At 45.5% G+C, this 12,911-nt stretch overlaps 1 protein-coding gene across 1 annotated transcript; it reads left to right on the plus strand.

The window, feature by feature from the left end:
• Positions 1-11,542: 11,542 nt before the first annotated feature.
• On the plus strand, positions 11,543-12,707 carry LOC124413815. Its single transcript, XM_046894598.1, has 2 exons — positions 11,543-11,710; positions 11,808-12,707. Exons 1-2 carry the CDS (start codon positions 11,558-11,560, stop codon positions 12,036-12,038), a joined length of 384 nt encoding a protein of 127 aa, XP_046750554.1. The 5' UTR covers positions 11,543-11,557; the 3' UTR covers positions 12,039-12,707.
• The last annotated feature ends 204 nt before the right edge of the window (positions 12,708-12,911 follow it).

Here is a 12,911-nt window from a genome sequence, read left to right on the forward strand (position 1 = left end):
CAAAAATTTCAAAATATCAGTGAAAAAATCTGAGAAAATTCTGAAAAATTGGGCAAGCTGTCGCGGTCAAAAAACTTGATATCAAGTACCCCTGAAAAGTGTACGGTTTTGGAACTATAGATGTGCATTGTGGTTTCGGGGAGCCGAACCCTTCCTAACCTCTCGGCCGCCGTAGAATCCGGAAGCCGAACTTATTCCAACCTTCCGGGTGCCGCGACCACCTTTCGCGTTGTTCGTACCCCCGTGTGTGTTGTGGTTTCGGGGGGCCGAACCCTTCCTAACCTCTCGGCCGCCGTAGAATCCGGAAGCCGAACTTATTCCAACCTTCCGGGTGCCGCGACCACCTTTCGCGTTGTTCGTACCCTCGTGTGTGTTGTGGTTTCGGGAAGCCGAACCCTTTCTCACCTTCCGGCCGCCGCAGAATCCGGAAGCCGAACATATTCCAACCGTCCGGAATCCAATGTCTCGGAGGGCCGAACTTGTCCTAACTTTTCTGAAATCGATCCGATTGACTTGAAATTTGAATTACCGCGGGTCCCCGCTGGATTATGGCCATCTAAACGCGATGGTGGTGTCGAATCGGAAGTCGGTCGCCGGGAAAGCGGAAACGCCGGCTGTAAAATCCGAACCGTGAGATTTAGCGACATGCTTCCAAGGAGGTTTTTTCACCGCGATGACCGCTCTGGTCCCCTGGAATTTTTTCGGAATTTTCCGGGGCGATTTTGAAGTTTTTGAGTTGGGCGGTGGAATTAGGAAGAAAAAAAAAAAAAAGTTCCCGCGAAATAGGTACAGATCGGCTCAGAATCGTTCGAAACGCGTAGAAAACAAGTCTCTGGGTAACATTTTTTTTTTGAAAATTTGAAAAATTTCAAAGTTTTTGGGGTTGTGCGTTCAAAAAAAAAAAAAAAAGTTCCCGCGAGATAGGTACAGATCGGCTCAGAATCGTTCGAAACGCGTAGAAAACAAGTCTCTGAGTAACATTTTTTTTTTTCAAAATTCGAAAAATTTCAAAGTTTTTGGGGTTGTGCGTTCAAAAAAAAAAAAAAAAGTTCCCGCGAAATAGGTACAGATCGGCTCAGAATCGTTTGAAACGCCTAAAAAACAAGTTTCTGTGTGACGAAAATTTCGAAAAAAAACTTAGAAAATTTCCGTTGTTTCCGACATAGGTTAGGTTAGGTGCGAAATAATTTTCAAAAATTCATATCTCCTGAACCGTTCTACGGAGAGGGTTCGTTGAGGGCTCGTTTTGTTCGATAAATCAAGCTCTACCAAGTTCATGTCTGGACCAATTAGGTCCAGCGACGGTTCCCCCCCCACGCCCCCCGCGGGGGGGGTTTTGAGGGGGGGTGTCAGTCTGACATCGGAAACGGGTGCGCAGAACTTTTATGCGTCCGACCATCACTTTTTGAGTTGGGTCGGGTCAGGTTAGGTGGGTGATATTTTTCGAAAAACGCCTATCTTTTGAACCAAGCTACGGAGAGGGTTGGTTAGGGGCTCATTTTTTTCGATAAATCAAGGGCTGAAAAGTTCATGCCAGGACCAAATAGGTCCAGCAACCGTTCCCCCCCCACCCCCCCCGGGGGGGGTCAAATGGGGGAGGGGGGAGGGGGCCGTGGGGGACATAACGGGCGGGGGGATCCTGCACCCGACCCACCCACCCCCCCTCGCCCCCCCCCCATTTTTGCCCCCCCCCCCCCTCAAAATCTCAAAAACGGCCCGGTAGATTTTGGAATAATTAGCGGCATTGGAAAGAGCGGAAAAAATCCGAAAAAGTTCACTCAAAAACCGGAAGTCGACCGGTGGTCACGGCTATAACCTAACCTAACCTAACCTAACCTAACCTAACCTAACCTAACCTAACCTAACCTAACCTAACCTAACCTAACCTAACCTAACCCAACCTAACCTAACCTAACTTAACCTACTCTAGAGCGTCGGAAATTTTCAAAGTTTTTTTCGAAATTTTCGTCACGGGGAGAAGTGTTTTCTAGGCGTTTTAGGCGATTCTGAGACGACCCAGGGTAACTTTCGAAGACGTTTTTTTCATTTTTGTACCTGTTCCAAAAATTTCAAAATATCAGTGAAAAAATCTGAGAAAATTCTGAAAAATTGGGCAAGCTGTCGCGGTCAAAAAACTTGATATCAAGTACCCCTGAAAAGTGTACGGTTTTGGAACTATAGATGTGCATTGTGGTTTCGGGGAGCCGAACCCTTCCTAACCTCTCGGCCGCCGTAGAATCCGGAAGCCGAACTTATTCCAACCTTCCGGGTGCCGCGACCACCTTTCGCGTTGTTCGTACCCCCGTGTGTGTTGTGGTTTCGGGGAGCCGAACCCTTCCTAACCTCTCGGCCGCCGTAGAATCCGGAAGCCGAACTTATTCCAACCTTCCGGGTGCCGCGACCACCTTTCGCGTTGTTCGTACCCTCGTGTGTGTTGTGGTTTCGGGAAGCCGAACCCTTTCTCACCTTCCGGCCGCCGCAGAATCCGGAAGCCGAACATATTCCAACCGTCCGGAATCCAATGTCTCGGAGGGCCGAACTTGTCCTAACTTTTCTGAAATCGATCCGATTGACTTGAAATTTGAATTACCGCGGGTCCCCGCTGGATTATGGCCATCTAAACGCGATGGTGGTGTCGAATCGGAAGTCGGTCGCCGGGAAAGCGGAAACGCCGGCTGTAAAATCCGAACCGTGAGATTTAGCGACATGCTTCCAAGGAGGTTTTTTCACCGCGATGACCGCTCTGGTCCCCTGGAATTTTTTCGGAATTTTCCGGGGCGATTTTGAAGTTTTTGAGTTGGGCGGTGGAATTAGGAAGAAAAAAAAAAAAAAGTTCCCGCGAAATAGGTACAGATCGGCTCAGAATCGTTCGAAACGCGTAGAAAACAAGTCTCTGGGTAACATTTTTTTTTTGAAAATTTGAAAAATTTCAAAGTTTTTGGGGTTGTGCGTTCAAAAAAAAAAAAAAAAGTTCCCGCGAGATAGGTACAGATCGGCTCAGAATCGTTCGAAACGCGTAGAAAACAAGTCTCTGAGTAACATTTTTTTTTTTCAAAATTCGAAAAATTTCAAAGTTTTTGGGGTTGTGCGTTCAAAAAAAAAAAAAAAAGTTCCCGCGAAATAGGTACAGATCGGCTCAGAATCGTTTGAAACGCCTAAAAAACAAGTTTCTGTGTGACGAAAATTTCGAAAAAAAACTTAGAAAATTTCCGTTGTTTCCGACATAGGTTAGGTTAGGTGCGAAATAATTTTCAAAAATTCATATCTCCTGAACCGTTCTACGGAGAGGGTTCGTTGAGGGCTCGTTTTGTTCGATAAATCAAGCTCTACCAAGTTCATGTCTGGACCAATTAGGTCCAGCGACGGTTCCCCCCCCACGCCCCCCGCGGGGGGGGTTTTGAGGGGGGGTGTCAGTCTGACATCGGAAACGGGTGCGCAGAACTTTTATGCGTCCGACCATCACTTTTTGAGTTGGGTCGGGTCAGGTTAGGTGGGTGATATTTTTCGAAAAACGCCTATCTTTTGAACCAAGCTACGGAGAGGGTTGGTTAGGGGCTCATTTTTTTCGATAAATCAAGGGCTGAAAAGTTCATGCCAGGACCAAATAGGTCCAGCAACCGTTCCCCCCCCCACCCCCCCCGGGGGGGGTCAAATGGGGGAGGGGGGAGGGGGCCGTGGGGGACATAACGGGCGGGGGGATCCTGCACCCGACCCACCCACCCCCCCTCGCCCCCCCCCCATTTTTGCCCCCCCCCCCCCCTCAAAATCTCAAAAACGGCCCGGTAGATTTTGGAATAATTAGCGGCATTGGAAAGAGCGGAAAAAATCCGAAAAAGTTCACTCAAAAACCGGAAGTCGACCGGTGGTCACGGCTATAACCTAACCTAACCTAACCTAACCTAACCTAACCTAACCTAACCTAACCTAACCTAACCTAACCTAACCTAACCTAACCTAACCTAACCTAACCTAACCTAACCTAACCTAACCTAACCTAACCTAACCTAACCTAACCTAACCTAACCTAACCTAACCTACTCTGGAGCGTCGGAAATTTTCAAAGTTTTTTTCGAAATTTTCGTCACGGGGAGAAGTGTTTTCTAGGCGTTTCGGGCCATTCTGAGACGACCCAGGGTAACTTTCGAAGACGTTTTTTTTATTTTTGTACCTGTTCCAAAAATTTCAAAATATCAGTGAAAAAATCTGAGAAAATTCTGAAAAATTGTGCAAGCTGTCGCGGTCAAAAAACTTGATATCAAGTACCCCCGAAAAGTGTACGGTTTTGGAACTATAGATGTGCATTGTGGTTTCGGGGAGCCGAACCCTTCCTAACCTCTCGGCCGCCGTAGAATCCGGAAGCCGAACTTATTCCAACCTTCCGGGATCCGCGACCACCTTTCGCGTTGTTCGTACCCCCGTGTGTGTTGTGGTTTCGGGGAGCCGAACCCTTCCTAACCTCTCGGCCGCCGTAGAATCCGGAAGCCGAACTTATTCCAACCTTCCGGGTGCCGCGACCACCTTTCGCGTTGTTCGTACCCCCGTGTGTGTTGTGGTTTCGGGGAGCCGAACCCTTCCTAACCTCTCGGCCGCCGTAGAATCCGGAAGCCGAACATATTCCAACCGTCCGGAATCCAATGTCTCGGAGGGCCGAACTTGTCCTAACTTTTCTGAAATCGATCCGATCGACTTGAAATTTGAATTACCGCGGGTCCCCGCTTGATTATGGCCATCTGAACGCGATGGTGGTGTCGAATCGGAAGTCGGTCGCCGGGAAAGCGGAAACGCCGGCTGTAAAATCCGAACCGTGAGATTTAGCGACATGCTTCTGAGGAGGTTTTTTCACCGCGATGACCGCACTGGTTCACTGGAATTTTTTCGGAATTTTCCGGGGCGATTTTGAAGTTTTTGAGTTGGGCGGTGGAATTAGGAAAAAAAAAAAAAAAAGTTCCCGACAAATAGGTACCGATCGGCTCAGAATCGTCCAAAACGCCCAGAAAACAAGTCTCTGGGTGACTAATTTTTTTTCGAAATTCGATAAATTTCAAAGTTTTTTGGGTCGTGCGTTCAAAAAAAAAAAAAAAAAGTACCCGCCAAATAGGTACAGATCGGCTCAGAATCGTTCGAAACGCGTAGAAAACAAGTCTCTGGGTAACATTTTTTTTTTTCAAAATTCGAAAAATTTCAAAGTTTTTGGGGTTGTGCGTTCAAAAAAAAAAAAAAAAGTTCCCGCGAAATAGGTACAGATCGGCTCAGAATCGTTTGAAACGCCTAAAAAACAAGTTTCTGTGTGACGAAAATTTCGAAAAAAAACTTAGAAAATTTCCGTTGTTTCCGACATAGGTTAGGTTAGGTGCAAAATAATTTTCAAAAATTCATATCTCCTGAACCGTTCTACGGAGAGGGTTCGTTGAGGGCTCGTTTTGTTCGATAAATCAAGCTCTACCAAGTTCATGTCTGGACCAATTAGGTCCAGCGACGGTTCCCCCCCCACGCCCCCCGCGGGGGGGGTTTTGAGGGGGGGTGTCAGTCTGACATCGGAAACGGGTGCGCAGAACTTTTATGCGTCCGACCATCACTTTTTGAGTTGGGTCGGGTCAGGTTAGGTGGGTGATATTTTTCGAAAAACGCCTATCTTTTGAACCAAGCTACGGAGAGGGTTGGTTAGGGGCTCATTTTTTTCGATAAATCAAGGGCTGAAAAGTTCATGCCAGGACCAAATAGGTCCAGCAACCGTTCCCCCCCCACCCCCCCCGGGGGGGGTCAAATGGGGGAGGGGGGAGGGGGCCGTGGGGGACATAACGGGCGGGGGGATCCTGCACCCGACCCACCCACCCCCCCTCGCCCCCCCCCCATTTTTGCCCCCCCCCCCCTCAAAATCTCAAAAACGGCCCGATAGATTTTGGAATAAATAGCGGCATCGGAAAGAGCGGAAAAAATCCGAAAAAGTTCACTCAAAAACCGAAAGTCCACCGATGGCAACGGCTATAACCTAACCTAACCTAACCTAACCTAACCTAACCTAACCTAACCTAACCTAACCTAACCTAACCTAACCTAACCTAACCTAACCTAACCTAACCTAACCTAACCTGACCTAACCTGACCAAACCTGACCAAACCTGACCCAAACCTGACCCAAACCTGACCCAAACCTGACCAAACCTGACCCAAACCTGACCCAAACCTGACCCAAACCTGACCCAAACCTGACCAAACCTGACCCAAACCTGACCCAAACCTGACCCAAACCTGACCCAAACCTGACCCAAACCTGACCCAAACCTGACCCAAACCTGACCCAAACCTGACCGAAACCTGACCTAAACCTGACCCAAACCTGACCCAAACCTGACCCAAACCTGACCGAAACCTGACCTAAACCTGACCTAAACCTGACCGAAACCTGACCTAAACCTGACCTAAACCTGACCTAAACCTGACCTAAACCTGACCTAAACCTGACCTAAACCTGACCTAAACCTGACCTAAACCTGACCTAAACCTGACCTAAACCTGACCTAAACCTGACCTAAACCTGACCTAAACCTGACCTAAACCTGACCTAAACCTGACCTAAACCTGACCTAAACCTGACCTAAACCTGACCTAAACCTGACCTAAACCTGACCTAAACCTGACCTAAACCTGACCTAAACCTGACCTAAACCTGACCTAAACCTGACCTAAACCTGACCTAAACCTGACCTAAACCTGACCTAAACCTGACCTAAACCTGACCTAAACCTGACCTAAACCTGACCTAAACCTGACCTAAACCTGACCTAAACCTGACCTAAACCTGACCTAAACCTGACCTAAACCTGACCTAAACCTGACCTAAACCTGACCTAAACCTGACCTAAACCTGACCTAAACCTGACCTAAACCTGACCTAAACCTGACCTAAACCTGACCTAAACCTGACCTAAACCTGACCTAAACCTGACCTAAACCTGACCTAAACCTGACCTAAACCTGACCTAAACCTGACCTAAACCTGACCTAAACCTGACCTAAACCTGACCTAAACCTGACCTAAACCTGACCTAAACCTGACCTAAACCTGACCTAAACCTGACCTAAACCTGACCTAAACCTGACCTAAACCTGACCTAAACCTGACCTAAACCTGACCTAAACCTGACCTAAACCTGACCTAAACCTGACCTAAACCTGACCTAAACCTGACCTAAACCTGACCTAAACCTGACCTAAACCTGACCTAAACCTGACCTAAACCTGACCTAAACCTGACCAAACCTGACCCAAACCTGACCCAAACCTGACCCAAACCTGACCCAAACCTGACCAAACCTGACCCAAACCTGACCGAAACCTGACCCAAACCTGACCAAACCTGACCCAAACCTGACCCAAACCTGACCCAAACCTGACCCAAACCTGACCAAACCTGACCCAAACCTGACCCAAACCTGACCCAAACCTGACCCAAACCTGACCAAACCTGACCCAAACCTGACCCAAACCTGACCCAAACCTGACCCAAACCTGACCCAAACCTGACCCAAACCTGACCCAAACCTGACCGAAACCTGACCTAAACCTGACCTAAACCTGACCTAAACCTGACCCAAACCTGACCTAAACCTGACCTAAACCTGACCTAAACCTGACCTAAACCTGACCCAAACCTGACCCAAACCTGACCTAAACCTGACCGAAACCTGACCTAAACCTGACCGGCGATAGAATTCGTCAACCGAAGGTGATAACTCTCTCCGGTTATTAAAACTGATGTGATTGTGATTTCACTCGGACTATCCTGAATGATATCCATCTCTGGGCTGCGACTTTCTCGGGAAAGCTATCATGATTTTAACCTCATGATGCCATTGTTCCGGAAAAGCTCTCCTTATGCCAACTTTTGCCTGCCGTTAACATATTATTGTTTTTCGTACTTACATTCGTGTTGTGCCTCAACCACAGCTGGGTTGGTGGAGTCCCTGAACTCAATCCAACCTCCTGTGGGTCACTGTCGCGGATATCCGAACTTGTACTAAACACACGCGAGCCACGGTCTTCTCAGCCGTTTTTTGCACTCACCTGTGTGTTAGCGTTTCGGAAAGCAGAACTCACTATACACATTCAAGTTGTCTCTATTCCGACTGTTGTACAGTAAAGTTCATCGATGCATGCACTGTGGCTAACTTTATTTTTTCAACTTTTGTTTCTTTTCTGCACGTATTTTATGTGTCCATGGCCGGTGAAACAGTCGACAGGAGAAGTGGGAGAAACCACGACGACAGCCTCTCGGCGCTGTCATCCATATAACCTCTAAGATCGCGAGGGCACGAATATTCTCTTTCACAAAGTGCATAAGCCGTCAATTTAAGTATAAATATGTTAGAGATAAACATAGTGAGTTGGCATGACTGAAGGATAGTGAGTTGGCATGACTGAAGGATAGTGAGTTGGCATGATTGAAGGATAGTGAGTTGGCATGACTGAAGGATAGTGAGTTGGCAGCACTGAAAAAGAGCGTTAGTTGGAAGAGAGAAAAAAAGCGGAGAGTGTGTGAAGACCAGCAACGAGAACGGCGGCTTGCCGCGAAACAAGAAAAAGAGTAGAGACAAAGTACAACGAGTAACAGAGATCATAACGAAAGTGTAATAATATATTTAACCATTGATAGAAATAAACGTAGTGTTCACCTGAAACAAAAAAAGTTCCTTCCCACATCCTCTAAATAAAGAAAACTTTGCTAACAAATATTTGATTTCATCATATTTGTATATTCGTCGAGTCTTAAATTGACGGCTTATGCACTTTGTAAAAGAGATTATTTGTGCCCTCGCGATCTTAGAGGTTATATGGATGACAGTGCCGAGAGGCTGTCGTCATGGTTTCTTCCATTTCTCCTGTACACTGTTTCACCGGCCATAGGCACATAAAATACGAGTAGAAAAGAAACAAAAGTTGAAAAAATAAAGTTAGCCACAGTGCATGCATCGATGAACATTACTGTACATATCCTCTGAGCCTTGCGTTCCGAGTAGGTGCTTTAAAGGACATTTCTTTACCACGGTGTCTGGATTTGTCTTTCGGGTGTTTTGAAACTCTTCAGGGCGATTTTGCATCGATACGCCTTCAGAGTGTCACTGTCGTGGGATGACCGAGCTTATTCTGACGTTTCCGGTGCCACGGTCACCTTTCGCGGTTTTCCTACTGTGACATATGCGGCGGAAAGCGAACCGATTCTGTCGTGACGACGCACCCGTCTGCCGGGCTCCTCGCTCCGAACTTGGTTGCTCACTACTCGTTCTTGCTTTTCCCCCACCCAACCAGCCGCACGCCGCGCGCTTACAGCGCCACGCGGGCACAGCGCAGGCGCTCAGAACTAACTGGTCCCAAGCGCTATTGTAGCGCAGCAGCGCTCCGCTTGGAGAGCTGCCAGACTAGAGTACCCGACGCTTGTCTCACCCATAGACTTATAAGATAGACTGAGCGCTCTTATGAGTCGCTTGAACCAAGGATATAAAGGACAGAGATATGTCGGGAGTATTTCTCGCTCTGTCTGGCGATATTAGTGGCGAGGACTGAATAGAGGAGAACGAGGAGAAATACGCATATGACAGGCGCAAAGCTGTTCCACTTCCACTGCTCCGTTGTCTCCCACCATGACGCCGATTGAAAAGAGAGAGCAGTACTCCCGGATATCTCTATCCTTTATATGTAAGCGTCAGTGTCTCTTATAGAAGCGCTTGGTCTATCTTATAAGTCTATTGGCTTACCCTGGGTCCTTCCCTATAGAGTTGCTGGCCCCTGGTTCCAACGGAACGTTCCGCCTGAGCCGAGCGAAGCGTTTGGCTCGTTCCGCCCAGGGGGGTGACACTGGTAGATAAAAGTGGCACGCGAAACGCGCTTGCCGCACTGTGGCGCTAGCTGTTCTGTACCCCCGAGGTTGTGTTGACCTGACGGACCTGACGGCCTCGCTTTACATGCTTATTTATATCGAAGACGCTCACAGAACAGCCAGCGTTGCTGGTGGCGCTTTCAAGAACTTCAGATTCCGAGACAAAACGCGTTTTCATTTATCGTATAGGAAAAGGTGCCAGTGTCACCCCCCTGGTTCCGCCTGAGCTGAGCGTGCAAGCGAGAGCGAGGCACGAAAAAAAATTATCGTGCGTAGCTGTTAGTGTAATAATAAAAATTAACGTGCGTAGCTGTTAATGTAAGATTAAAAATTAATGTTTAACCTCGCACATTTCATAACAATCTCTATACCTATATCAGAAGATATTGATATAGAGTGAAGTTAGCAATTAAGTCAAAAAATATTAAGACACCTGAAGTTGGCAAAATTATGACCCGAATACAAATATAAAAAATAATGATAATTCAGTGATAATAATTCAATTCAATTCATAAAAGTATGAAATTTTTCATCAATGTTTTCTTATGATGTCATCACGTAAAATTATCGTCTGTAAACCGACTTTATAGACAACCCGTTTTTTTTTTTTTAACTGTAGAATAATTCTGAGTCCTTACATGAAGCCACCAGTGAAAACATCCAAAATTCAAATTATGAAATATTATGAAACCGAACCAAGAGAGCTTTGGTAGCCAGCTAGATGCTAGCTGGGCTACGCAAGGCAAACTACAGGTATAAGGTAAAAACGACGCTAATTAGGTCACCTTGATCGGAACCAATCACGGTACAGCTACCCCCCAAAATCTTCGCTGGTGACTCAATGTAATAAATCTGTCACACGAAAATTGTACAGGAGCATAAGAGATCTTGCCCTATATAAACGGGTGCAGATTGGACTCGGAGAGCATTATTTTTCGCAAGTTTGTAACTGTTACCCTGTCGCTCCGCCCGAGAGCATTATCTTGTGCATTTTGTTGTTTTAACTAAAACGTGAATTAATAAACGTTCAAGTGTATTAAAAATCAAAACCCTTCAAATTCAATTAAACGCACCTCAACTACCTGGTCCTTCGCCGCTCCACGAAGCTACCTGTTGTGCAGTTCCTACCAAGTTCGAGCAACAAAGGTAAGTTGACTTCTAAATTACCATTATAGTGAATTCCTTTCAAATCATCAATCCCATTACGCAAATTTATCAACGTTGCCCATTTCATTTCAGTGATTAATCGATATTGGCAACCCACAACTACTGATTGTATGCATGTATGTATTGTTGTACACATACGTCCCGGTTCATTTTCGCGACTCAATTTCGAGTCTAACTCTTAAGTTGTCCGGAATTGACCGTTAGGACGTCACACAACGGATTCCAGTGACTAACTTCTGGAGTTTTGGGGAACCGCCGTTCGACGTCACAGTAGCATTTAGCCGCCCCGTGAAAATCCAGCCTATCGTGATCTGCATTACCCATTTGTTCCTTGTACAAATAACACCGGTCCACAATATTTTTGAAGCAATGGGTAATTGACGTTTTACAAATGCTTGTATTGTGTATTGATATTAGCGTATCATTTGTCTTCAGATTGCGAGCTGAAAAGTATCCGCACGGTTGGCAAATGCGGCTTGTACTTCGATCTGACGTTATAATCACTTACATGACCTTATGAGAATTTTTACATGTGTTGTAGACAGCCTACGAGATTTGGAAGAAAGATGCGAAGACGCAGTTTTCAAAGTGTGCGATGCTAGAGAACGTTATTCAAAAAAATGTGCCGAGGGACTCGATAACTATCTATGTTTGAAAACCAGGCTGGTGGTACGTCTCACTACCTTATTTATCAGATTATGCATCCGCCGTTGTTGTAGATAAATGTACATACCTGGCGAATTTCTCACTTGTCGAATTTTTTCAGATGAAATCCATTGTCCTTGAATCAATACCACTGGATCTAAATTTTGAAATTCCCTCACAAATGGCTGTACAAGTACGAAGAAATTATGAACAAGATCAGCTAGTTCATTGCAGCTGGAATGACCGTGCTCAACAGTTACAGCATATGATGGATAAAATACACGATTTAAAAATTGCACTTAAACAAGTTGAGGATAATAGAAATTTTGAACTACGCCATCGTACTAGATAAACTGGGAATTTTCCCGCAAATTCTCAGATGTTTTGGGTGTACACGGATGCGATGTTCGCTGCATAGAAGCAAAAATGTATTGAGCCCTGGATCACAAAATGTGCAATTGTGACATGACTTACATACCTTGGACTATCTGATCAAACATTGGTATCCTAATCTTTTTGGTGAAAGAAGCAAATGTTTGATATCGGAAACAATTTATTTATAGAAAATTCAAATTAAATAATTTTGAGGACTTACTCATTACAGGCCATTGCTAAAAATCACACAATATGTTGAATCTTTTAGCTGTCCCCTTTCATTGAAATGTACTAATCCAAGTTACCCGATGTACCTCCGTCGTTTGGCCCGTGCTTTAATGTGACATATCCGTTTCACGGAATTCTATTCATACATCAAAATTTTTATATTCAGACCAGTATAACGTAGTGTTTCTTATGAACTGTTACTTTATATCAAGACAAACCGATGCTACATAATGTAATAGTTTTCCCTGAACTGTCAAATAATAAGGAGATATTAATAATTTAGAAAAATACAAGGTCATGCGCTCCGTAGTTGTGGATACTTTTTGACCATCGGTGTACCATGAAATTCATACCTGCAGAAAAATAATTGAATAAAATTCAACCATACGATGCATAAGATGCACTTGTTTCATGAACTCACTAGAACTTGTCGGAACGGAAATCTGGGTGCGTTGCCTGCAAGACGTTTGTACGGGAAATGAAACATGAAACTGTACTGTTTAGAAACGATAAAAAGTGTGAATAAAACTGTCTAGTCGAATCACCTTGGAGAAAGTTTCTTATTGATATCCGATTTTTGAGAATTGCAATACACTTTGTTCATACATGAATTCTATGGAAA

This window comes from Diprion similis, chromosome 13, assembly GCF_021155765.1.
Source record: "Diprion similis isolate iyDipSimi1 chromosome 13, iyDipSimi1.1, whole genome shotgun sequence".
Classification (NCBI taxonomy): domain Eukaryota; kingdom Metazoa; phylum Arthropoda; class Insecta; order Hymenoptera; family Diprionidae; genus Diprion; species Diprion similis.

Bases quoted from the DNA above. Each gene is read 5' to 3' on its own strand.
- LOC124413815 (XM_046894598.1), top strand. From the start codon at position 11,558: ATGAGAATTTTTACATGTGTTGTAGACAGCCTACGAGATTTGGAAGAA. The intron at 11,711-11,807 runs GTACGTCTCACT...GAATTTTTTCAG, and splicing joins GTTTGAAAACCAGGCTGGTG to ATGAAATCCATTGTCCTTGA.